The following is a 26,879-nucleotide window of genomic DNA, read 5'->3' as shown; positions in this document are numbered from 1 at the left end:
TGTGCTAACGTGCTGCCTGTCCTGGACTGTGAGATCTTCATTAAATTCATCATCTTCTCCACACCTGGGTTCTCTGCGTCTCTCCTCACCACCACCAACCATACCACTTCATGACACTCACAAAATCTGATTAGGTACATTTTTTATAGTCTTACTAAACTGTTTGGAGCAGGTCAAAGTTTGCCTATCATTTCTTATTTGTTTGTCCTAAGGTGTTTATGATTTACTTAATTGGTTTTGATTCTTCCTCAAGAGATGGGACACAATTAGAAGCATGACTATTGACCAGTCTAGTGATATGCATAACTCAAAATGTGACATGTAGAACCTGTTGTATTTTTGATCAACTTTATAACAGTAATGTCAGTCTACGAAAGTTAGTGGTGATATCGTTTAAAATATAATTGTTCAAAGAGTCGAGCCTACACAAGAAGTTTTTTTGGCTAAATACAAAAAGACAGTTATAGTACTGCTCTCAAATGGCTAGAAAAACAAGTGAATTTATGAAATAAATAAAAAAAAAGGTACATTTGCTGATAGTAGTGTTAGTGACAAAGTACCTCATGCCCTCACACTGGTCATGATTTCCAGTGCTTCTTATTAAGGAGCTGATTCTGACTAGCTGGCATGTATAAAGAAACACACTAGCATGTACAAATAATACAAAGGCTACTTATGAAGCTGGTTTCATTCAAAGACTGTAATCACAAGTTAAAAAAAAAAAAAAAAGATCCAACAATGGGTGTAATTTAAACCTGGCATAAACTAATTGTGTTATTGTCTTCAAGAGAAGCCCAGTGGAGAAGAAAGCGTTTACCTTGATGGCAGTGGAAGCGATCTGGATGTGGTGCAGCTTGTGCAAGGTGCTCTCTCTGTCAATGAAGTAGGAGGCAGCCAGCTGGTGCAGAGCTTCCAGCGTCACAGCTGTGCCGTTGGATTCACTGGCTTCAGACGTCCGACTCAACTTTCTCTTGTCCACAAAGATCATTAAGGACTCTTCCCCTACAGGCGCAGACACAGACAGTGACACATACACTAGCTTCATTCTTTTATGAGTCATAACCCTCTGAACGCATAATGTTTTTAATGTAGATGAACTAACCTGAGCACATCTAGCGGGCCGTCATACGGAAATAGAAACACCAGGGTGTGAGAACACCTTAAAATCCAAATGTGTTCATTTTAATTCAGCCTAAATGTCAATGTAAAAAGTGCTGCTGAAATGCATAAACCAAGACACTTTATGGAACATGTCTTTCAATAAAAATGAGCAAAAGCTCTTGGGGGACAGTGCATTAATAGATTGTGTAAGGAGTGGAGGATCGATAGAAAAAAATCTGTTCTAATGGGATTAGGTTTTATGGGGAAAGTGGTTTTTGTTTGCAGAGACACCAGATTATTGGTGATAGTTGATTGTTAACATGTCTGCGGCAAAACAGTTCTTCTCATTTAAAATACTATTTCCATGTGTAATAACATGTATGCATTTAATGAAATATGATTTTACTCATGAGTTTGTAGTGTGGTTTTGGTATTTCTCCTTATTTCACACATTTCTTTGTAGAAGAATCTCTTGTAAATGTGAAGTGTAGCATTTGCATGGCCGATACCAGTTTCAGCTTTCCATAGGGAAACCTGAAGATGCTAAGTTTGATCGTTTCTGATTTTAGGAAACATTATTGTATAATTTCCTGCAGGTTCTTTGACAGAGGTAGAAATTGTGGGTAAAATTTAAAATGAAGAAATCACAATATGTTTCCCTTCTGATGCAGAGGAGAAGTGGCAGCTATGTACTTTATTTTTAATGAACAAGAAAAACACCATCAAATGCATGCTTTTGGTTGATAGAGTTCAAAAGCCCAAATTGTGGGACTTCTTAATTTTACTGTTTTTAGAGGAATTGGAAAAAAAGGATTTCTTTGTGTGTGTGTGTGTGTGTGTGTGTGTGTGTGTGTGTGTGTGTGTGTGTGTGTGTGTGTGTGTCTGACTTGCCTATATTCAGTCAGAGGAAAAATGTCCTATTTCAAAATGTGGCTAACTGATTGACTTATTTATTTTATGAAATTATCAGTTGTGCTCTTGTGTATTTAAAAATTACTTTTTTTGCATCCTGAAATATGTATTATAAAGTTCTTTTGAAAAATTGTTTGTTGCTCATTATGAGACTTTTCTTTGCTCTTCAAAGACAACTTGAAGTTTTGTAGCGCTGACTTATTTATTTATTTTTGTTTTGTAGGAACTAAATTATCCTCTTTATGAAGCAAAAACACAACTGCACACTGAAGCCAGCAGCTTCATGCTGTTCCACTGATCTGCAAGTGGTGGTTCTATGCCAGAAAATGAAGCAACACAAGCAGCAAAGGGCGGCTGTGAGCTTGCAGATTTGGATGGATATGCAGGATTTCAAACATTTGATCTACTTTATTCTCTGGGTGTCAGAAAATTTTGCTTTGTCAAAGGTGCTGGGATGATGTGACATAAAGGAGCGTTCACAATTATCAAATAATGTTAAATGTAAAAGTTTCCAGAATTTATATTGAGAAAAGAAAAAAATCCCAGAATCTTTTCTTTGGGACTGGATCCTGAAAATTAGGGAGCAAATTGTTCAGAGCTTGGACATAATCATTATAGCATCTTCTTCTGCATATCTTTTACGCTTAAATGTTTGTACTTATTTTTTATTTCATTTGTTTGTGTTTTGTTGCTGATTTCTTATAATCCAATTCAGTTCCAATTTGTTCATTTTAATGCAGTTAATTTCAGTAAAATATGACTCAAAGTCTAAGTTGATCCTAGTTATCAACACTGACATATGTTCCAGTGTTTTTTTTTTTTTTTTTTTGTTTGTTTTTTCACCTTGTCAGGATGTGTCACTCCACCACATATTTGGTGGAGTCTGGAGTAAAATCGTCTGTGAAGATTACTCTCACAAGCACATTTCAACTCTACGCACAGTCCTGTTAATCAGTTCACTTTAGTCACGTGACATGGTGATTGTAGACCACTGGCCTCTACTCTCCCCCCACCACCAGCTAAAGGATGAATGCTTCACAGATCATTATCTCTGCAATTACGTCCAATCATATATATTTAATTAAACATGGTATATGGTTTTACATACCAAAGTACTATTACACCATGCAGGTTTTTAATCACATTTCTTTTCCAACAGTTAATCAAAATCCCAAGCATTGAAAGTTCCAGCCCCAATAATTTACCTTTAAAGAACTGGAAACTGAATTCACATTGGAGAAGAAACCCTGCAGCAAGGCACATAACTGGCAATAACAAAGGGATGTGACTTGTGTATTATGAATTAGGTTTAGTATTGTACATATTTAATGAAATTAGAGGTAACATCTTTTTAGTCACAAGAACACACACCATGTTTTTTGACAAGTCACTTTGAAATATTAACAAACTTCTAAAGGGGATCCGTAAAACAGGACAGAGGTGATGCTGTGAGCCGTTTGTCACGCGGCAGAATTTGTTTATCTCTCTTATTTTCCAGCAGATAATGGGCAACATTGCAATTTACTTTTTTTTTTTTTTTTAATACTGCTGGTATTCATCATTTGAGAGTTTCCGCACAAATGTGAAAGGATGAAAGGAGTCAGCAGAGGAGCGAAAGGGAGGAGACGATGCACACGATGGCCTCAGACGCTGCGCTGAACATTGCAGCACTCTGGCCAACTTGGATCTATTGTTCTGGAAAGGATCCAGTGGCAGTTTATTTCAACAGAAACATCAAAGACATTTGTTTTGCATGTTTAATAACAAAATATGAGCCCAGGAAATTTCACACCGGCGAGCTATCTCTTCTTTCTACGAACACAATGAAAACTGTTCCAGTTTATCCATTGTAGCATTTTGAAATTAAAATAATTTTTTAAAAGATTTTTTTTTTCTGTGTAAAATAATTTATCTTAAAGTTGAAGAGGAAATGGAACTGACAATGCTATCAATTGCTATGAATGTAATTTATTCACCTTTTTTATCCAGTTCAATTGGCAATTTCCATCTAGTGTGTATTGTGCTTCTTTGTTTTCATGTTTATGTCAGTTTCTCAAGTTCAAGCAGTGGTGAAACGTATAAAATTATCAAACTGTATTTCTTTAAAAACTGTGTAAAAAGGAGGAGTTCTGCCGCGTCTCAGCCATATAAAATCCCCATCTGCTTCTCCCCGTCTGTTAAGGTAGGTCGGCAACAGCAAAGAAAAACACTACCCGTCTTGTTTTATTTACCTCCCAGCATTGCGGAGAGCAGGAAGTGGGTTCCGTATTTCCTGATGAGGTTGTCAGTGATGGCCCTGAGACTGGGCCTCCTGCCCAGCTGCCTAATGGTCTGGAGGAACTCTGGGTCCAGCGGCAACGAAAAGCCATTGTTTTCTTGTCTCTCCAGGGCCAAGCTGTTCACCTTCCAACGGCCAAATTCCCTGCAATATCACACAAACGCATGCTCTGTGTGAGTGAAGGATGCATCACACACATTTTATGAATGCAGCATGGAGGCTGATTTGAGAGAGATTATAGGCAAATGTCGGATGGAGGCGTACACAAAACAGTTTTCTTTATTAAAATCACAAACAAAAGCTACAATGGTTACAGGCCGTTCTTGTAAAAAAAGAAACAAAAAAAAAAAAAAAACACAATGAAGAGTATTTTGTGCTTATCTGAGAAGGAGTCCAGTGTGTATTGTTTTCCTTTTGAAATGAGCAGGTGAAAGCTGATCACACTGAATCCTGCATTCAGGAGCCGATCTAGCAAGGTGTAAAATATGATGACTTCTAAGTGAATCTCATGTGCTACAACTTTATATGAACAATCCAATGTAGTTTCAAGTTGCCACTCAGGGAATTGGATTGCACCATGGTGGAAAAAAAAATGTTTTGAACCAATTTTAAATAATAGCTCTATCTTTCTCATCTTGAGTCAGATTTTGAGGCATTGTGGTCGGAAAAGGCTGCAATCATGGATGGAGCCTTGCCGCTTTTGGGGGGCCTCTTTTGGACTGAGCTGGCTTCATATGTGGTTTATTGAAATTCAGCCTGGCCCTGGTGTATGCCAACTGCATTTATCATCCAAGTGCAGACTGAATGCTGCTTCTTGATGCGTAGATTAGCACTATTCAAATACAGCCGGTAACAAACATGGTCCTTTCAGCCTAGCAGAAGAAAGATCCCTGACCTTTGAATTGGTTCTGGCAAGATGACCTAGCTTTTGATCAAAGACGTGAAAATAACATATCACATCTTTCCAAGTGTTCCCTCTTTGCACATTTTCAAAAGGTGGAATTTTATAGAAATAGAAACCTTGTTGGAGAGGCTCGCACAAATTGAGCTCAGATTTGTTCATAACCCTGCCACATTTAGCTCACAAATGATTTTTGTTCAACCATTAAGTTTAATATTTGATACCTGAAAAATAATTTAACAACGTAAAAGGAGCATCGGTCAGATATGATCAGTTGTGGGGTTTTTTACACTATAAAAAAAATGGCATTTCAAAATTTGGTAACACTTTATTTGAAGGGGGTGAATAAGACTGTCATGACACTGTCATAAACATGACAACACATGTCATGAACATGAATAAGCCTTCATGAATATTTATGACTGTTGTCATAAAGCGTCATTCGGTAAATTATGACACTTTTAATACAAAGTTGACATGATTCAAAATCTCTTTGATATGACAACTTGACATTAACCAAGAAATCATTACTGATATAAATTTGTTATAAAAGTATTACTGATTGCACTTTAAAAATTAGGTAACTTTATGTTATTAAAGGTAAAGTTTAAACAGTAATGATTTCTTGGTTAATGTCAAGTTGTCATAACAAAGACATTTTGAATCATGTCAACTTTGTATTAAAAGTGTCATAATTTACTGAATGACACTTTATGACAACAGCCATAAATATTCATGAAGGCTTATTCATGTTCATGACAGGTGTTATGTCATGTTAATGAAAGTGTCATGACAGTCTTATTCAACCCCCTTCAAATAAAGTGTTACCCAAAATTTTAAATCCGTCTCAATTAATGAATGGAGAAAAAAAAATGTATTCAAATTACAGCAATCAAGTATACCTTTTAAATGGCCAGCCAGCTTTTTGCATGTCTACATAATTTATCTGAAAGAGGCCCATGTATTGGAACATTGTCGGAAAGCCCTCTTTGCCTTTACGGTAATATGTTTGCTCCCTCTCTACCAGAATCAAGTCAGGACTCTGTCCGGGCAACTCCAAAATATTAATATTTCCCTCAAATACAAGAAACGTGTTGGTATGAATCAGTTTGGACCTTATACATGAATACAAATGGGACACAGCTTACATTTTACTTCAAAATGTAATTTCACGTGGAAAATTGAATATCATTGAGCAAAGGTCTCCACAATGACTGCATATGAGGCAAATGTGTAGGATGTAAACAATTCATGGCCAAGTCATCATACCAGGAACATCATATCTTAATATACAGACATCCTGTTAGCAGTGTTCTGAGATTCTGTCTATTTTTTTTTATTTAACAATAAGCAATTTCTTTTTCAATAAGCAAACCTCTGTGATCTCAGCCTCAGAGTAAAAAGAATGACCAACTTGCGCCTATCTCTTATTGCTTCTTTCAAACAATACATCACGTTAATCAATACATTACTTTATTCAACAGCTGCAAGAGTGTTTTTTTATGGCTAGTGTTGAAACAAGGCCAGCCTTCGTAAGTGCTTACCATGATCATCAATATTTGTTTGATTGCCTTCAGAAGGGGGCTTTATTGTTTATTGTTGTATTTCATAATTGTCCATCTCACGCATTGGATAAAATATCGGAACAAAACGTCTTTAATTCAGAACAACTATGGACCATCCGAACTGTAGAAAATAAATGGATCCCCCCAACAAGCCAAAACACAACCATTAGATGCTTTTGTAAACAAACTATTTGCTAAGAAAGATTTTTATGCAGCTGCTTTGTAGATCCAAAATGCTGATGCTTTACTACATCTCTTGCTTTTGAATGCTATACAATTCTTTGCATTAGATTTCGCCTTTTTCTGCCAAATAACTTCAAATCTAGCATTCATTCTCCTGTGAAGTCTTGTCTTTTCACCAGTTCTTATCAAACATTTGGCTCTTGAGCTTCATTAGTTTCTTGACACCATTAAAGTGGACATTCAAGGGCAGTAAAGACCACCAATATTCCATGACCCGTATACAGCCATGCATTCGTAAGGAAAAGCAATTCATGTAAGTCAGCTGTTCATCATCATTAGTCAGATAGCAAAAAACAAAGATAACACAAAAACTGAACAATGACCAACTAATTTAAGCTAAATAATTGCAATCTAAGACAGATACAGTCAAGAATACTAATACACAATGTGCAATGTTAAGTAATCTATGACAAAATATTTTAATAACCATTTTTCAACCTTGTTTATTTTACTTTGTTAAAAAAAATAGAGCCAAATAAAAAGAGGTGATGTCATACTTGAAAAAACACTAGTTGTGACAAATAAATTTGAAATGTTGTGACTTGTGAACATATTTAAATTTTCGCAGACACAATATTTTAACAAATGCATAACCATACCCCACACAACCTATTCAGAGGGGCACTTTTCATGTCCAAAACAGCTCATGCAACAGAGAGCTCACAGCTGTCCGTCTGCTGCATTCAGGGTTCTTCCTCACACTTTGGGACTGAGGAACTTTCTCAGAGGTTAATGATCTAAGAACACGAGTTTCATTTATCTCATAACTGAAACTCATGTTCTGTAGTAGTGCCAAATCTCACCATCCCTTCGCTTCTTGTTCATCATGTTGGAACCAGCATCTTGCAACCTAGTCATACCAGTAAAATCATATTTGTCTTTCTTATAGCTACATATTTTCACGAAAGAAACAAATCTGTTTTGACTCTTTCCTCTCCAAACTCCACAGAAAACACTCAATGTCACTCATGGAACAAAAAACAAACAAAACAAAAAAAAAAAAAAAAACATGCACACAGACACATCGTCCAACGGCAAACATCCAAACAAAGCAGCAGAAAAAACTTTGCTGTTTCCCAGAATATGACACCCCCCATGGGTGTGGGACTGCTGCCAATCAATTCCTCACCAATAACAATGCCTCCCCCCAAAGAAAACTACAAAGAGAAAACAGCTCATTAAGGCCTTTTTCATGTCGGTGTCTCTCTTTAACGAGCAGCCATTAGTGTTTGTGTCCATCCGCTGGGGCCAGCTAAAGAGAGGAGCAGCGTATGGATAAAAGGGGAGAGTTTAGCTGTGATCAGCACACTGTGTGACTGTGATGGACATTTATGAATGGTGTCCCAGCTTGGACTCACACATACATAGATTTTTATAAATTCCACTACAGCATCATTGGACACATACGCAAATGCATAGCAGGTCCTGCATTTCGTGGAAAGTTTGTATCGTCATTCACTGTTTTCAGTGAGGCATCGAGTGACTGAAACACATGCAGATTTATCTGTTTCACCCATATCTGCGTAGAAGACCCCAACCCCCACGTTCATCTCTTACTGTCAAGCCCCCCTCTGAGAAAGTCAGTGCAGTGCCAGGTAAAAGAAGAGTTATAGAGCAGATGCCAAAGCTACAGGGGCTATGATCAGAGCACAGGAGTTATACCTTTCGTTCTGTTCGTCATAGCACAGCTGTCTCAGATCCATCACTGAGCACAAGCTGCCCGAGGGCTCTTCTCAGTGCCCAACATAGCAAATCAGGGAATCAACACACTGAATAGCCTGCTGATGCAGTTGAAACTTGCGTCTGAGCACTACTGTGAAGGCTATGCTCAGTTTAGTATCTAAGTAGGGGAAGCAAAGACAGTGCTTTCTTCTTTTTTTTATGCAATCTTCCCCTGATGTGTTCAAATGACTAAGAAAAGGAAAAGAGATTGAAAACAAACCCCATGGTTCAGTTGAATATCTGAAAAGTGAAACTAGACTAATTTCTGAAAGAGGCAGTTTTTCCGTGTACTTCAACGTTATTACTCTAAATCATATTTCTAAAAGTTATTCTCACTTCCATGAAACAAAAAATCACATAAACATCACTCTAGGGATTGGTGTTTATGCATCAAAACGCATCTGAAATGTTAAAAGATTTTGTAATGACATTTTCAGAGCGCCAGAATAAGTTGTTTAAATTATACATCCAATGTACGTACAAGTTACTCTTATACATACATTTCTATATGAAAATAATTGACTTTATTCAACAATTTACACAAACATTGATTTATGAATACTAACGTTTATTGGACGGATGGACAGTCGAGCAGCCAGATTGATTTCCCAGAAGCCTATAGCGCACTTTTCACCATTTTTTTTGAGACTGTATAATTTGAAGTGACCAACTACGCTTAGGATATTTTTACTAGGTTGAGTAAAGGGCTATTTCAGAGCTTTTGTAAAATCTGAATCATGTTGTGATCTTAAATACTGAGCAGGTCACTTCAAAAACTATTTGTGTTCTGATGTTTTGGAATATGGATGACTAATATTAAATATTGAGCTGAATAAATATATTCCAGATTTTTTTAAAAGCTATCTTTGATGAAATGAGCAACTAACTTCTATTTCTTTCAAAAAAAAAAAACGGGAGACTATATCACTGAGAAAAATACTCTTAAAAGGGGAGAATGTCATTCAAACAAATCCAGTCTTTAATGATTCTTGGTTTCTCAGAAAATGTACTAGAAATGAGTTTTAATCATCATCTTCTGTAATCATCATCTGTTCATGTATTCATTTATTTTAGAAGTGTCTGATGATGCAGCGCTGCCTTATGTGCTGGTGCTCATCTCCCAGAGAGCCTTTTTTTTCAACAATGCATCTTTATAAGTGAAGATATATTTTTATTCTCAGAATCCTCCTCGATAATTAGGCTGACATTGCATCGCCTCACAGTTCTTTTTCTGTCCTTTCTGTGCTAAAAATGGCAAGCTACATTTTCACTTATTCTTTCCTCAAGAATATTTGACTGTCACTGAGAGCGAAAGCGAAAAGCAAAGCTAAAAGAGCTTGACTTGTCTTCACAGGTGTTCTGACTATTCAAATCATGCACTGTCTCCAACAGAGAGCTGATTATCATCAGAGTGTTTTCTTCCAATGCTCATTTCTTCACTGTTTCACACATATGGTGTGTAATAAATTTGCCACGATTATGTCTGGATCATTGCTCTTGAGAAGAAAATCTGGGATTTAAAGTTTGATTCAGATAGCAGGGGATACCAAAGAGAAAATTGTGGAAAGTTATACATGCACCATTCAAAAACAAACAAACAAAAAAGTCACTAAGCCTAACATTTTCCAGCTAATTCAGGAGTACTAAATATCTATTCATACATTCATTTATCTTTCTCTTCCAATCCAAGAAACGGTTGGAGTTAGGATCCCCCAGACTGACCTGTGGTACTTCTTGTTTTCCTAAGGTTTCCCCAAACCAGAATTAATATATTATCCCTCCAGGTCAGTTTGGGTATTACATGGGCTGTCCTCCATGAGGGATCCCGATAAGACGCACAGACAACTTGAACTGGCTGCTTTTGATGTGAAGGAGTAGCTGCTCCACTCTGGGCTTCCACCAGATGAACTAACTCCCCATCCTATCTTCAAACATGAGCCCTTCCACCCAAAGGAGAAAATCTATTTCTGCTGCTTCTATTGAGGTTATCATTCTTTCAGTCATGATCCATGTCTCATAAACTATTCCAGAAAATCAATGAAATAATCCTTAAAAAACTGGATACTATGCATAATATTCTTTAATTAAAATAAATGCTCTAAATGAATGTATGTGCTTTGTTGTTCAGCAGTAATAGCTCAAAATAGTACATAGCACAATAACCCACTTTGGAAAACAGCTGACTGAAGTGGACACAAAAGTATTTCAAGGAGCTCTCCAAAGAGATTAGGGCATACAAAGACAAGTCAATCCTGCTTCATTTAATAGGAAAACTAAAGTGGGATTTGGAGAACATTTAAAGCAAGCAGTTCTCACCTACTTATAAATTATCTATTTCCAGCATTAACCTTCTTTTGAAATTTTTATTGTTTAACAGCAATTACCTTTCATTCAACCAATATGCATATTTGAAACCAGCATATTTAGAAAAATAAAAACGCAAAGAGCTTTTCTTACTCAGATTAAGAGGAAATCTTAACAATCAAGACATCAAGGAAGCATTTCTTAAAAGGTGCCTTCAGTATAGCATCTGTCAAGCTTTTAAACTAATACTGCTGATGGTTCTCTCTCAACTAAACAGATTTTAGGAGAGAAATGAGAAAATAGTTGAGAGGGTGGAAAAGAAAATGGAATCTCTGTCTGAATCTTTTAGTCATCAGCCCACCACAGAGACAAACTGCAGTGGGAAAGGATGCAAGATCATCACTGAGGAAAACAAAGTGTGTAATGATCCAGGGAAGAGTCATTGGTTGGGAATGCTTTACAGAATGGCCACCAGGAGTTTATCAAAACAACTTCAAACAAACATCAGATCATTAATTTGTAATAATCCTATAAAACCTACTGAGCGGTTCTGTCGACAAGGCAACTGAGTCGCTCTCACTCATTTTTTTAAGTTTTCAAGCCTTTTATATTTTTAAAGAATCCATGTCAAACACCTTAAATCTGATTTTTTTTTTTTAAGAAGCACACTCTAAACCATTCCTGTTAACTTTAAATAAAATCCACATATGGCTATTGGAGAATTTCTTTTAGCAATTCAAAACCCTTACATCATAACTGCATGAATTTTATTGAATACTATTTGCACATCAATACTATTATGAAAAACTACATCATCATCATAATAGTAATAATGGTAATAATAACAATAATTATTATTAATAGTAATAATAATAATAATAATAATAATAATAATAATAATAATAATAATAATAATAATAATAATAGTAATAATATCACAGTAGTAGAGTAAGAACATATTGCATATGCTTATTAGAGTTGCTGCCAATTGAACATACCATTTTATTTTTGTTGTATTTCTAATTCTTTTAGATTTCATTTCTTAACATAAAAATATCCATAAAGTCATTCAATTCCTGATTATATTAGGCAGGTAGATGGACATTAGGGGGTTGGTGATTATCTCCAGTTGCCAATGGACAAGAGGCGGCATGCACCCTGAAAAGCTAACCAGCTGCAGGCTCAATGAAGAGACAAACAATCATTGAGACACACACGCACACACATGCACACAGAGCAATTTAGATTCTCCATTAACCTAGTAGACATGTTTGTGGACTGTGTAAGTAAATTTGATTGCCCAGAGTAAACCTTTGCATGCATAGAGAAAAAAAAAGACATGCAAGCTCCATAATGAAAGGCCAGAGCAGAAATTCCAACAATGGTTTTCAAGGCAGAAATTAGCTAAGTTTAGCAAAGGGGCTAGCGTCCGCTAACCCCATGTTGCTATTGTAATAGGCTACCAAAATATATAAATGTACATATGCATAAATGTCATGTTCAGTATCGACATTTATTTTACAGAATGTTATGCAATATCACTCAAATACATGACTTTAATCCAGCAATCATGTAAAGTCAGTCAAAAATAATTGGATATTTAATTTTTTGCATAATCGCTGTGAAAATGTATTTGTTCCCTCAGAAATTTCTTCCGTTGGGGCTTTGTTGTTTTCAATTAATCAAACAAATTTTAACATTAGGCATGAGTGGAAATAAACAAAACAAAACAAAAACTTTTTAAATGAAATTTTTATTTATCTGGGGAAAAAAATATCCAAACAAACACGCAGGTTTTCTAAAGGAGTTGGAGTAAAGGAGTCCAAACAGCACTTCTTCTTGTGCTCCTGATGGGGCCCATTAGCAGCAGTCAGTTCTTACAACATAATATGCATTAGGAAAATGGCCCTTGCACTGTATCAAAAACAAGGTCACACACACACACACACACACACACACACACTTCCCACTCCCCACTTCTGTAATAATATGCATTAAACTCTATAAAGTCAAAACTTTCATCCTGCAATTATGCACTGATTAGAATGTCAGCGACAATGTTGGGTTCAGCGCTTTTCCCAGAGGCTCTTTAACTTGTGGATCAAATTGCTGGCATTTGTGTTGAAGGACAACCACAATGTAGCTTACCACTGTGCCCGGTGAGCCACAGCTCTCAATAGCATAATTGCTGAAATGGTTAACAAATTCTTCAAAAGTTAAGACTTAGGGTCGGCTGATCTACATTATAACTATAGGTGAATGATGGAATGTAAATAATCTAGCAAATCAAGAGCTTAGTTTTTGGATCAGCTCCATTTTTTTACCTTAAAAAAATGGAGCAGGACCTTCATTGCTGTAGTCGAGACCTCAATCCGTCTATTCATCTCCCGTTCCGCATAACCTTCATTCATGAACAGCATTCGCAGTGTGATTTTAAAAATCATACAGGGATTTGAACACAACACACTGTGAAAGCATGATATGATCAAATCTTGACAGTGACAATTGAGAGGAGGACGGAACGAAGGAAAGGAGGCAGCTGTGGTAAAACTCAATTTGTCTGACACTCAGACTTCTATCATAGCAGCAGCTGAACTGCAGGGTTTTAACAAAAAATATCTGACACTGCTTCATATTTGCCGCAAGTTGTAAAGTGAACTAAATCCGCAGTTGGAGTGCCTGCCACACTGAACGGACACAGAGCACAGATTCAAGGTAAAATGCAAATGTTTTCATATGGTTATTTTAGATGAAAGATTTTCTCTATCAGTGCTTTACGCTAAATCCCTTCCACTTTTAATTTTTATTTCCCAATACCTTTTTTTTCAGACAGGGGAAAAAAGCATCTTTTTAGGTTAGACTGAATTATAAATTCCAGAGGATGTTCACTTATGATTCTAACTCAATGATATATCTCTGTCTGCTCGACTAGGTGTGCTGCCACAAAGTTTGTGTAATGTAAATTTCACCATCTGTACCTGCACAATAGGGTCTGTCAGGAGTTTATGCAGACTTTCATGTGCAGCTAGGATTTTTGTGACCGCAATGACCGCAATGTGTGCACCCTGACAGCAATAAAAGAAAACACACATTTAAATCGGAGTTGCAAGCTCACTGCGGAAAATGGAAAATTCAAGGTCAGGTTTCGGGTAGCAGTAAAAACTGTGAGTATTGTTTCTAAGTAAAACAGTGTAAGAAGAATTGTCCCTTTTTGTCATATGACATAATAGGATAATTTATCGCTCAGGAACACCAAAGTCTACCCTAATATGCTATTGACATGTCACTTTTTGTCTGGCTATTTACTTTTCTTTCTCTTTGGAGCAAATCATTGACAACAGCATAACACTAGCCCTGTGAGGCTGAAGTGAAAAATGCATTTCTCTGAGTGCATCGCTGTAGCGCAACTGAGCTAAAAATACTTACATGTATTGAAGAGTGTGGATTTACAGACGCAAAATATGTAGAGACATTTCACAGAAATCAATTTACATTTTTGCATCTAAATTTCATGCTACAGCTGCCCATTGAGACCTTTATATTCATACACTTCAAACTGGTTACTCATACTCTACACCTAATGTGGAACTGCTGCTACGTCCTCCATTCCCTCGAGTTTTAACAGTTTAATCTTGTTAATCCTGTGTGCATTCACGTGTATTTTCTTTTTAGCGAAGATCTTCGAAGAATGCAGTGAGAGTAAATCCTCGTCAAAATAATAAAAATATCTGCTCACTTGTTTTTTTGTTGTTTTTTCCCCCCTCAAACATAACATCATTTTACCAGTTGAAACATTTTTTTAATATTTCATATTTGGTAATGTCATGTTTATGACAGTGTCATGTCAGTCTTATACACACCCCATCAAATAAAGTGTTACCTGGTATGTTTTCCAGTTCAGCTTTACCAAGCTTTTTTATAAGGTTGTACAAAAGCACACAGATGGATTTCCACATAGGATTTTCTTTTTATTTGAGCTTCTGACAAGATTGTTGAGGAAGTTCAAGCAAAGGTCATTGTTGTGACATTATGTAACTCTACAAAGTGGGGAAAAAAAAAAGTTTAATGTAACATAAGTAAGGAGTTTTATTTTAAAATATGGTACTGATTTGTTGGTAACGCAAATATCATCGCTGCCCTAGAACAAGTGGTGGTTCAAAGCTGCAAGATTCTCTCTGTTTACTGAGAGGAAAGCTGCTAAGCTCTTTTGTTCTGGAATTGATCACGATACTGTTGACAAGAGATTGATCACTGTGCACAAAACATAGGATGCCTGGAATGTAATTGTTTTCCTAATGGGAGATGGGCACTATCAATACACACAGTTAACCTCACACACACACACGTGCAAACACAAAGAGAGCAATGCACACATGAGTCAACAGTAACAGTAAATCCCTCTTTTCAAGACTTCATGTTTGTTTCTGTCAACAACAGGCAAAACATGTTAAGTCTTCAAAAATTATAATTACACCCTCAAGCTCTGACCAGTTTATTTTAAGCACACGACAAAAAAAAAAAAAAAAAAAAAACATTTTCTGTAAGACGCTTCTGTGTTCTTGAATAATAGATGTTTAAAACACTTTTACTGCCAAATTCTGTAGGAGTAATTCACGAGAGAGGCAAATTGACAAGTCAACAAACAAGTCATTCTGCTTTAAATTGATACTTGGAGTAATGCAACATTATGCTTATATCTGCGTGGCAACAATTAGTGGTTGAAATAAAATGTACTCTTATTCCAAGCATTTTATGAAATGTAAATGTTCTTTTATTTTTGCATTCCTTTTTTGTTTTTGTAGCTAAGCAGGTGCAGTAAAACTGTTCTTTACGGCCTTTCCTGTATAAGGTCTCAAATGAAATACAATTATAACAGAGAGAGAGAACAAAGACAATAATGTGCTATAGTTAGAGATTCTGTGGTTCTTTCCAACTGCACTTGCTGTCAACACTGAATCTAAGTAAATAACGACTTGAGAACTGGATAAATGTTTCTTATTCAGCCAATTACTTCTCGAAAGGTATATTTAACATCTTGACAATTAAAGTTAAAAAAAATCATGATAAACCTTGGTTAAATGTGTTTATATTACATCTATCGCATTTTACAGCGCACAATGGATTTATTTTCCATGCATTATGTTAATAGAGTAGCCAAGAATGATAAAAATAGTAAAGAAAAAAGAAGAAAAACACAGGACATACTGCCGTCATTTTGATTGGGAAGAAACTGAAATAAATGCAAACACAATGAAAGGATAGATTAAGTTTAGAAAACAGAAACAATTTGACAAAATTGTTTCACGCAAAATATTAAAACCTCTTCTTTTCTGCATTTTGTCAAAATATGTTGAAAAGAGACTGGCAGTCTCAGCAGGGGCCATAAGCTATGAAGCAGGTTCAACATATTCAGGTTGTCTGCTGAGTTCATCCTTACTTTAAAGATCGAAATAAAGTAAAGAAGGTTTCTGATACTTAAAATCCTAACTCTAAAACTGAAATGACCTAAACAAATAAACAAAAAAAAAAAACAAAAAAAACGCTAATCCTGCTCATAATATTTGTACTCGGACGGATGGTGATGTTTTGTTTTGGTTTATTCCAAAATTTAAATACAAGTTAAATAGAGATCATGAGAAGTTAAAGATTTAAGTCCGTTGTGTTTCAGGTATATATTAACTTTATTTGGCATTCTTCCCCACATTACTGTGTAATTTCAAATCATCAGTGCTAATTCTTCATACATGAATCAGAATGTACTTGCATTGGTTGAATAAATTCCAATCTGCTGGACATCGCATTGCAACTGTTTTCCATGTTTGGTAAAACTTCACTCATCATCTTTACCAGCTTAAGAGTTTTCTTTTTTTGTCTTAGATTATTTTTTTGTTTAAGTGTTTACCATGTGTTTATTTGTTCACTTGTTTTCCTGTAGCACAGCTGTTATCAGATTCTTTTTTTTTTCAATCTGGCAGCACTGCTGGGCCGAGGTGAGTTCTAAATGTGAAGAGCATGAACCTCAATTACCCCCTCTAATTCCAACAGAATGTAAATAAGAAAAAGGACAGTGAATGGGAAGAAGTAAAAATAAATAAAAATAATAGAATTGAATGAAGTAGGTAACATAGGTGTCTCTTCATGGTATCCCGCAGTCTCTGTTTATAAATTAATTTGCTACGAATCTCTCTTTCATAAGGACTACTTTCATGAACCTCTGGCCCTGATAACTCCCTCATCACCCACTTGTCAGAAACCATAAGCCCTGCACAGAATGAATTCCCTGTCACTGCCATTGCTGCTGGCGATCCAGAGGAACAATCTTCTCTGGCTTTGTCCTAAACCTCCAAACATGAAACTATGGAAAGCCACTGTCCACTGGATCTCTTCTCTCGGTAAACCAGCTGCTCTTGGAACAGTGTATATGTGAAGAAATATAAAATAACATCTATTCTGTCTTTGGAAACAGCATGCAAGATTGTTGTACTGAAGGTCAATCATTCATTCTGCAAACCCATGTCTGAAGTGTGAAAAATAAGTGGTGCAAAGCTGTGTTCTGAATTTAAAGAAGCATAAATAACAGATTAAAAACTCACATTTGCAAGGTTTTTCGTAGCTTTTCCAGTCTTCTGACAAGAAATATTTCACTATACTCTCAACACCTTTACATACATCCAAAGAAAGACGCATTCAAATTAATTCCTTTCCATCAGATTTGGTTAGTTTAATCCCTCATAAGTCTTGGGCTATTCTATCTTGTGAGATAAAAAGAAGCTTGTAATTCAGTCAACGAAATAGTTAAACAACGAAGGTCAAACTGAACAACTATTAATGAGTCACTTGGAAGAATTTAAAAAATACTGTGAAAGTTGAAATCCATAACAGAAGGGCTGAAGTGACAGATCGATTAGCATCTGCTCACTTGCTTACATGTTCCTTTTTCTAATCCACTTAAATTTTACTGAAAAAGTACAGAGGTGAAGTTAATCATACATGGATCGCAATCTACCAGACAAGACGATCAGACATGCACACTCCTTACTGTCAGTGCGGAATCTGTAATTACCTTAAAAATACGTATTTTCAGTCTATGGCAGGAAGCTGATCTATCTACAGACTGTGACATTTTTACTGCTGCCAATTTTAGGCTTAGGTAATAAATAATTGCCTCATAACAATCAGCCAGTTCAAAGTGTTTTATTGAACCTCTTGTCACCTGGAACTCCACCAAATCTGTTGCAACAGACTGAAAGCACAACAAACGTTTCATTCGCTTTAGTTATAGTAACACTAGAGAGCCTCTCCATTGAATCTGGAGGACATTTAAAAGGCTCAAACGCATTTTGACACAGTTTGTTGTTCCAAATTAAACTATACCTACATTATTGTGAAACAGTGAAGCAAGTTAAAGTTTTGCAGCATTATTAAAACAAATATGTTTTTTTTTTTTTTTTTTTTTTAATCAAATGTTAAACAATTCAATAAGACCGTAGACCTTTTTCTTCCTCCACTTTTAACCGGGGAGGAAGAAAAAGTTCCAAAAAGTTAATCAGAAGAGTTACAGAAATACTGAAGTAAATGCTGAAATAAATACTCCGGTTTAAAAACAAGTTTTAAACCACTCATGTTGCAGCTCAAATCCATCATCCAAAATTAAAAGAGTATGGTTCAAGTGTAACTCTGACTGTGAAGAGGCATCTCATCATGAGATGTAAAGTTTAACATCTCATGAGAAAGATTTGAGAACTCACAGTACACAAATCTGTCCTTTGTGGAAATTTGGCCAGAACATAATTTATGTGAGTTCCTAGTCCATCACAAGCCATGTACAAGGAAGAAAGTAAAAAGACATATGAAAGGTGGTCTAGTCAGTCAAAAAATATTTTTCTCCTAAATGCAAAACCCTACCTGTGACGAAACACTGACAATGGACATCACTCAGAACACCCTATATGCACTTAGAGGAATGGTAGTGGCAGTGCCATGCTAGGGGAATGCCTTTTATTAGTAAGTACAGAGAAGCTGGACAATTATAAAAGTCTGTTAATGGCTGAAAGAGACCAGAGAGATATGAGGAATCTCTCCTGCCTCCAGGACATTGACTCCAAATAATCAATCAGAGTTACAGTTTAATTATTTAGAAGAAAAACTGAGTTACACTAACCTGGTGAAAACCAACCCTTTCTTCATGCTATTTTCTTCATACAGAGTGCCTGGTATATTAGCTGTTGAGAAATAACTGCCTCCTGGAGGAGTGGATTGTGCTGAGGTTTTCAATTTTATCCAGTCACAAATGTTTGCCTGCGCTTACTGGGAATTGCCTTCACTGTAAACAGCCATCTTCCACTGGGAAGAGAGATGAACTGTGCCGAACAAGGCAGTAGTTAATGGTAATTCAATGTTTTGAAGCGTGGCCAACAAGGACTGAATAGCTTCATTCATTTCCTCCATATTCATTGCTCAATGCAAAAACTGCAGGTAGACTCTAATTCTAAAACAGCTTAGAAATCAACATCATTGTTCACAACCTTCCATTCTGTTCGCTGATTGGCCTGGAAGAAAACCTACTAGAGACAATCCAAGTCAAGGAGAGAAAGCCCAGACTGTGCTGTAAGTGTCAAAGTCCAAACATAAATCCAGCTGAGAAAATAAAAAAATATTGTTTGGAGAAGGCTCTCATCTGATCAGATTGAGCTACAGCTATTTTACAAAAAAAAAATATTGGGCAAACTCTTCTATCTGTAGTTGCTCTTCTAGCTGGGAAAAGCATGCCCCAAAACACTGTGGCTGTCGTATTTGCAGTGAAAAGTGGTTCCAAATAAACACTGATTCAGACAGGCTGAAAACAAATGCATGCCACACCATTCAGATTCATATCAGTAAAATAAAAAAAAAAGAATCTGAAGGGTTCTTTTTTTTAATTATTGATAAAAAGATAACCGTGAGATGTTCTCTTTCCAAATCACAATTATGTACTACTTTGTCTTACAAACATTAAATGTCAATAAAATATGTTGAAATTTGTGGCTGTAACATGACAAAATGTGAAAAAAGTCCAGCATTAGTGTAAAAAAATAGCAAAATGCCTTTGACTGTCATAAGTCATAATAATTAACTGATAAAAATCACATTTATTTGATTACCATTAAATTCTATAAATAAATATTCATTATCCACACAAGATAACCTTAGTTTGTGTTTTAGAGAGCCACATATTTATATGGCTTTGGATGGATTTGAATTTAATGTAAACTGCCATGGGTGGCACAGCAAAACTTTTTATCTTGGCTGTTGTAGTATTTTTCTTTATTACTGCTAGTCTCCGTGGTAGCAGTCAAAACAAATCTCTGATGTACCGCCGCCCCAACAGCAAAATGTCTTGTGATGCATTGACTCCCAAGCATTCACAAAGTTAATTTAGGAATGCATAGAAACTCGCAGCATGTCTCATAGATCACAACAAAATTAAACATGTAAATGCACCAAGTCTCATTGTGATCCATTACATATTTATGTTAATTACACATAATTTAAAAGTAAGATTTTATTCTTCAGCCTTAAATATGAAATATGAATTTGTGCAGATCTATACTCTAAATGGTTTATCGAGCAGCATTGCTGTGCATTACGGTATTGCATTTCTTAATCGCTTTTCTCTAGTATTCTTCTTCCCTCTCTGTTCTCTTCATTGCTTTTTCATTGCAGCTCCATGCCCATTTATTCCATCCCATTTCATAATCTGTTTTAAATGTGCCTTCTCATCTAAAGCATTCACAATTCCATGGGAAAGCAATAAACAGGAGGTAGATAAAGTACAACAGGCAACACAAAATGACAGGTGTTGTGAAATCATGCCTCAGCAGCCCAACCTCTCCACAAACATGCCTGTATAATTGAAACACTAATCAGACCATAATTACAAGAGACATCTCCTTACATCAAATGAAGTCAATGTAATCGCCAGTGGGCTGACAAGGGAAAAGAGAGGAGAAAACAAAAGAGATGAGGCGTGATTTAAAAATTATGGCCCATGAAGAAGAAGAAGGGAGGTGCTGACATTTTGACTAATATGCTACTTTGTCCTCATATGGCTCCACTGCACCCAAGAAATTATGGGGTAAGAACTTCTCGCAAGCGGAGATGGTTTCACAACATCACCAGCTCCTAAATCATTAAATGAAATATGCTTTTCTTCATTTCACATCCAGTTTTCTGTTTTGTTGGCATCGGGTTCGAGAAAATATCTCTAATTCAGCCCCATGCTCTCGGTACAAATTATACGGACAATCTAAATTTGTATTAACTGCTTCAGCTGTGTGTTTCCCAATGTACCCAAGTACGTCTGCTTGACAAGGACACAAGGTAGCGGTTGGCTGCATTCAATGGGAAATAAAAGCAACAAAGCAGTTTGGAGGTTTGTAACCCACAGTTCAGAAAAAAAGAATGAATGAATAGCTTTTTTTAAAAACCCCATTATGTCTGACATACAGGTGGATTTTACTGCAGTCACAGCGGAAGCAATACCGTTAAGTGCGTCTGTGCTTGTTTTTCACTGCTTTTGAACTCAATGAATCCATCTATGTGTGCCATTACTGCACTTAAGAGCTTAAAAAGAATAATAGTTTTTTATAAAACTTCTTTCATTCAGAGGATTTGCTATAGAATCACATCTTTTCAGGTGCTTTACATTGCTACGCTGCAACCGAGAGCTGTACATTTCTAAGCTATTAAATCTCCCCTTAATACCTTGCAGCAAATGACGGTTTGCCAGTGTAAAAAGATGTAGCCATTCCTCTTCTGATTACGACTCCAAGAAGATTCAGAACTTGTTAAAACAAAAAACAAAACAAAACAAAACAAAAAAAAAAATAGCAGAAAGAGATAATTCCCTGGGTTATTCCGGTGAAGGGACTGACCAGCAGGTGGGGATAAAGACCCCCCCATTTATATTCTAACTCCTCTGGATCTCTCCTTAATCCTCAACTGCCTCTCACCTGCCCCCTGACGGGAAAGGCCAACTGAGCTCTGGAGAATATTTATGAGCAGGGGAAAGGAATTGGTTTGAAATCATTTGCCAAAGGGGGAGAAAAGATAGAAAATGTGAGTAAGACATACAAATAAAGCGGAAAATAGATTAGCTACTAATATATTTTCTTGAATTAACTTGCTGTCGATCTGGGTTTACTAGGGTCTACTTCTTACTCTACATGTGTAATTTGGTTTCTCTTCTTACAGGTAAAATGTGTAGAAATGGTAAAGATTGCTTTTCTCAAAGGCTGAATGCAAAATCAGGTTTATTTTCAGAATTTCAAATGTATAGTGGTGATGGTATAAAATGCATTAACTACGCTTATCGTATATACAACAAGTGCAACACTGCTGAAAAAAACAAACGTACCGCCCATTTGCACCCAGTTAAGTGCTTGCACACTTTACACTGCTTGGTGCCATTCTGCATCGGTCACATTGGGCGAGGAGCAGGGTACACTCAAGACAAGACGCCAGTCCATCTCAACACAACATAGCACACACAACCAAACACACACACACACACACACAGGCACAACCCAGGGTAATTTAGCATAACTAATTAGCCTAACATGCAAGTTTTTGGACTGTGGGAAGAGAAAACCCACACTTTACACTGCTCCCAGTAGGGATTCAGAGCTCTGGGCCTTCTTGCTGAAAGAAAGCAGTGTTAGCAACTGCTTCACTATGAAAGCCCAAGAAAAAGAAAAAGAAAAACATTAAAATACTTTGATGGCTCAAATTTTCTTTCTGAAACTGTAAGGCTATTATTACCCCTCATACAATACCAAAAAAAAAAAAAAACTCTGATTGCTCCCATTTAATTTGTCAATGTCGTCGAATGCCTTCTGATGGAGCCTGGTGTTAAAAGTGCAAGATATTTAAAGCTGTAAAAGGTTTGCCTTTTTAAAGCAGTGGGAAGCAAATGACAACGTGGGAACACTATCTTTTTACTTCAACAATATAATATTTAACCTTTTCACTTTAACTTCAAATGCAGTTTGCTGTAATTAGAAAGAGTTTTCTTTAATTTTTTAACAGAAAACTCCAAAGGCCAGAGAAAACCTAAGGGACAAGACAACTGTAGACTTATGAGGCTTACATTTCCACTTATTTTTGTCCTTAGGAAAGCTTTCATCTTGGCTTTTCAAATAAAAGTCATGAGAAAATACATCTGGTTTCCTGTTATGTAAATCAGTTAATCTTGTGCATCCATTTAACTAATGTATGCTAATATCTGTCAGCTTTTCATGTCCTGGCTGAGGTGCAAAATGCAAAAGTAAGGAGGGGGGGCAACAAGGTATGAAGACGTTCTACAAAACAAAAAGGGGACCCCAGCGGAGATGGAAGAGGGGAGGAAATGATGGATGTAGAGAAGCAAACAGAGCTACATTCTCTTTCTTTGCCTGGCATTGTTGCCCCTGTCAGCTGCTAAATGCCAGTGTCAGTCAAGTCTCTGTTCAGCTGGCAACAGTCCTCCTCCTGAACAGTGGCGACACCCTCATCACGGATCATCAAAACACTTACCTTGCACATACAGCCACGAGTCCAGACACTCAAGTATGCCGAGCCAGTCATGCTCAATCAACTTGCACAGCATCCGCTGATGAAAATTGTCGGTGGGTAAACAGCACGCTAGAACTTTAGTATAATAAGAAAACCATCATTTGGTTCGGGCTAATTTGAAATGACAAGCTTTTTCCAGGGAGGGGGAGTTCAGCAGATCAGAGGAATTTCTCAACCTTTACGTAGTGATTTTTTTTTTTTTAACTAAATGTTTTTATATACAAACGCGCATCCCTCAGAGCAACAGGACCCACAATGACAAACACGATTGTGCCCTTTCAGATACAGTATGCACTGTGTGTAGGTCACACTGACTGCCACAGATGTTTGCTGAACCACCAGCCTAAAAGGATTTAATCAGTCTGGGTTTCAGGGATGATGTTTAAATGCCTCAGATGTCTTTCTCTCCTCAGAAGAAAAAAGGCTATGGGGACAAACACATCAAGTGTGTTAACTGTCTTATTATATTTGAACGCTCAAAAGTAAATTCACAGCAGAGATACACAGTTCAGGCTTTTTACTGGTCAAAACCAGTTTTCAGGTTTTCTTTGAAATAAGACGTTCAGATTTCAATTTCTCCTAAGAACTAAAACACATAGAAGAGACAAAAATGTAGTGTCCCCCCCCCACCCCCTTATTTACAAGCAAATGCTTTTAATTACAACAGTACAGGGGAGATACCATCCTGGTTTTTTGAAACTTTTATTTACAAAGGATTATGCTTTTAATTTATGTGTTTATACACCAAAAATGTCAATATTCTTAGCTGTTCTTTTGTTAGTAGATACGGAAATAAAATTCCATCTCAACTATCTGATCTGTCAATCAAGGAAATAAAATGTCTGTTCTGATATCAGGCCCACTGATTGGGGTATTTCCATTTTATAGTTTATGCAGCTCGTTTTATATTCTGCTGTCCTGAACATTTCCTTTTAACTTTGGACGAGGTTTGAGATGGTAAAATATGAATTCTTGAACAATCTGACAATTTACAATCCTTTATTATTTTTTGGAAATTGTTTTGAATCATTTACACGAAAGAAATATTCAACTCACCATAATTTACATTTTATGAGTTTACACGTGAATAAGCCTCGTTGCATTCTAAACCGTGCTCTGGTCCAAACAGAAAATGCCACAATGCATTGAATACAGCTTTCAAACAATAACCCACTGGGTCTTCGCACACAATCACCACACACACTTCTAAAGCCACTTGGTCTACCCACTGTCACACATCAACAGGCTCAGTTAGATATCTGTAACATCCCACTGCTTTGTTCTAACCCTCCTGTGGTATCTCTACTTTAAGTTTCCACTGATATGCACCATTTAGAGTTTGTATCAGACTCCAACCATATGCCTCTGCTACCTACTAAAAAGGAAGCGAGCAGCAGCACGGAGAGAAGCTTAGATCTATGCAGAAGGCACGCAGAGCTTTCATTTGTATGCAAAACTCCACTGAGTAATCTTCTCAGTCCCTCATCCCTCTGTTTGCCACCTACTAAATCTGCATCTTTTGTGGTGAAAAGAAAAGCATAGTGTCATCTCTTGCCTATGCTTTGCTGAACAACCTCCCCCCCCCCACCTCCCCTCCCCAAGGGAAGGCTACAAAAGAAGCCAAAGTAACTGCACAGACCTTATTCCTTTTTGGATGCAGGACAACGTTTCACAAAATATTTTTAAAGAGTTCAGATCTCCAAACTCTTACCTGTATATTTTGTACTTGGTGGTGAATCCCTGCTGGTAGCGCTCTGTGAAATCAACAAACTCCTGCGAGTTGTGAAAAGGACCCTTCTCCGACAGGAGCCAGCCCAGGGGTCCATTTGAGCCACTGAAGCCAGCGCCGGCAGAGTCCGCGGCACTGGCCCCCCCTGACAACCAGCTTAGGAGCAGGCTTAATGTCAACCACTTCCATAGAAACATGAGGGCCGTCAGTCTAGTGGAGGTCCACGGGCCACTCATGGTGTTTGCCCCGGCCCCGGTGACTCTTCATTCTCCTTGCACTCCTAATGAGTCCTGTTGGAGGACAGACAGAAAGGAAGAGCGAGATCACACCGAGGAAAGAAAAAAACAAAAAAAAGAGAGAGAGAAACACTACTTTTTTTATTTTTGCCTTGAATATATAAGTGACAAAAATAAATGAATAACCACTTTTGAATGCGATTATACAATCCATACTGTTAAGATAAATTATTGTTTCGCTTAAGACTAAACATATTCTCGTCTGCAATCACTTTTCGTACTTCAGCTGTTGTGTCCTTACCTTATTCTGTAAGTCTTTTTGGTCCGTGACTGCTCGGAATCAATCTCCGCAAAATCCCCTCATAGGATCGTGAAGTTCTGTTCTGCTGTGCGCATACACCGGGGGGCATTGGAGAAAGGTTGCGCGCAAAAAAACGAAAAAAAGAAGAAAAAAAGACTGCGCAAGTTGAACTAAACAGCTGAAGCCTGATCTCCTCCTCCCTTAAAAAAAATGCGTTATGTTTCCAGCTGAAAACCTCCCAAGACGGTCAGAAGCGAGGCTTCTGTGAGTCCTCTCCAAGTGAGTCGCTGATGTGAGACTTAAGAGACTCGGCTCTTCCAGGTGTGCTAATTATTTTAACGCGTCTTCCTAATGAACAAATGAGCAAAGTCCACTGAAGCGGGGTAAGCAGCCGTCCTCTAACTCGTGCAGTGTTTGATTGGAGACGGTTCTAGTGCGCTCGGGGCGCACGCAGAGCGCACGGAGATCCGCCGATGATTCTGACGGTGACCGAGCTCCCCTGCGCGCGGGATGTGTGAATGGCATTCAGGGCGCGCTCTACCCACACCGCTGCAATTTAATGTATTCCAGCAGCGAGAATACTCCCGGTTGGCTGGGACGTAACTGGAGGAAGTGAGAGTAGGAGGCGCTCAGAAGTGAGGGTGGCAGGCAGGATGCGGGGATGGTCAGTTAACGGTAAACTGGGTGCTTAGTTTTAGAAAACCGATGGAGGGCACCTGCAGTCTGCATTAACAGAATACATGCAGGGAGGAAATATGGGGATAAATATCTTGTCTGTTTGGAATGCAAGTAAAAAATTATTAGAGCAAATTAAAAAGACGTTAGTGCTATAAATTAAGTTCTGGATTATAGCTGCCTTTCTTGAGAAATGTAGGTCATTACTAAGAAATAATTTATAGTGGCATTGCTTTAGAAAACATACAAAAGAAGTGTATATGAAGTAGTAGTTGTTAAAACTGATGTTATTTCATATATATATAAAAAATATAGTTAAAA

General features: G+C 37.1%; 1 protein-coding gene across 1 annotated transcript; it reads right to left on the bottom strand.

The window, feature by feature from the left end:
- Positions 1–755: 755 nt before the first annotated feature.
- Positions 756–26,552, bottom strand: LOC106940320 (BMP/retinoic acid-inducible neural-specific protein 3-like; the record flags this gene model as incomplete). The annotated part of the gene is made up of 4 exons (XM_015023040.1): positions 25,884–26,552; positions 25,329–25,636; positions 4,245–4,435; positions 756–1,002 (listed from the first exon to the last, which is right to left on the bottom strand). Coding segments are annotated over exons 2-4 (692 nt in total), but the record flags the coding sequence as incomplete, so codon positions are not given.
- Between the last annotated feature and the right edge of the window lie 327 nt (positions 26,553–26,879).

The sequence above is a fragment of the Poecilia latipinna genome, unplaced genomic scaffold, assembly GCF_001443285.1.
Source record: "Poecilia latipinna isolate Pla-1442-1.1 unplaced genomic scaffold, P_latipinna-1.0 Scaffold3179, whole genome shotgun sequence".
Lineage (NCBI taxonomy): Eukaryota > Metazoa > Chordata > Actinopteri > Cyprinodontiformes > Poeciliidae > Poecilia > Poecilia latipinna.
This window is presented reverse-complemented; position numbering and strand designations above follow the sequence as displayed.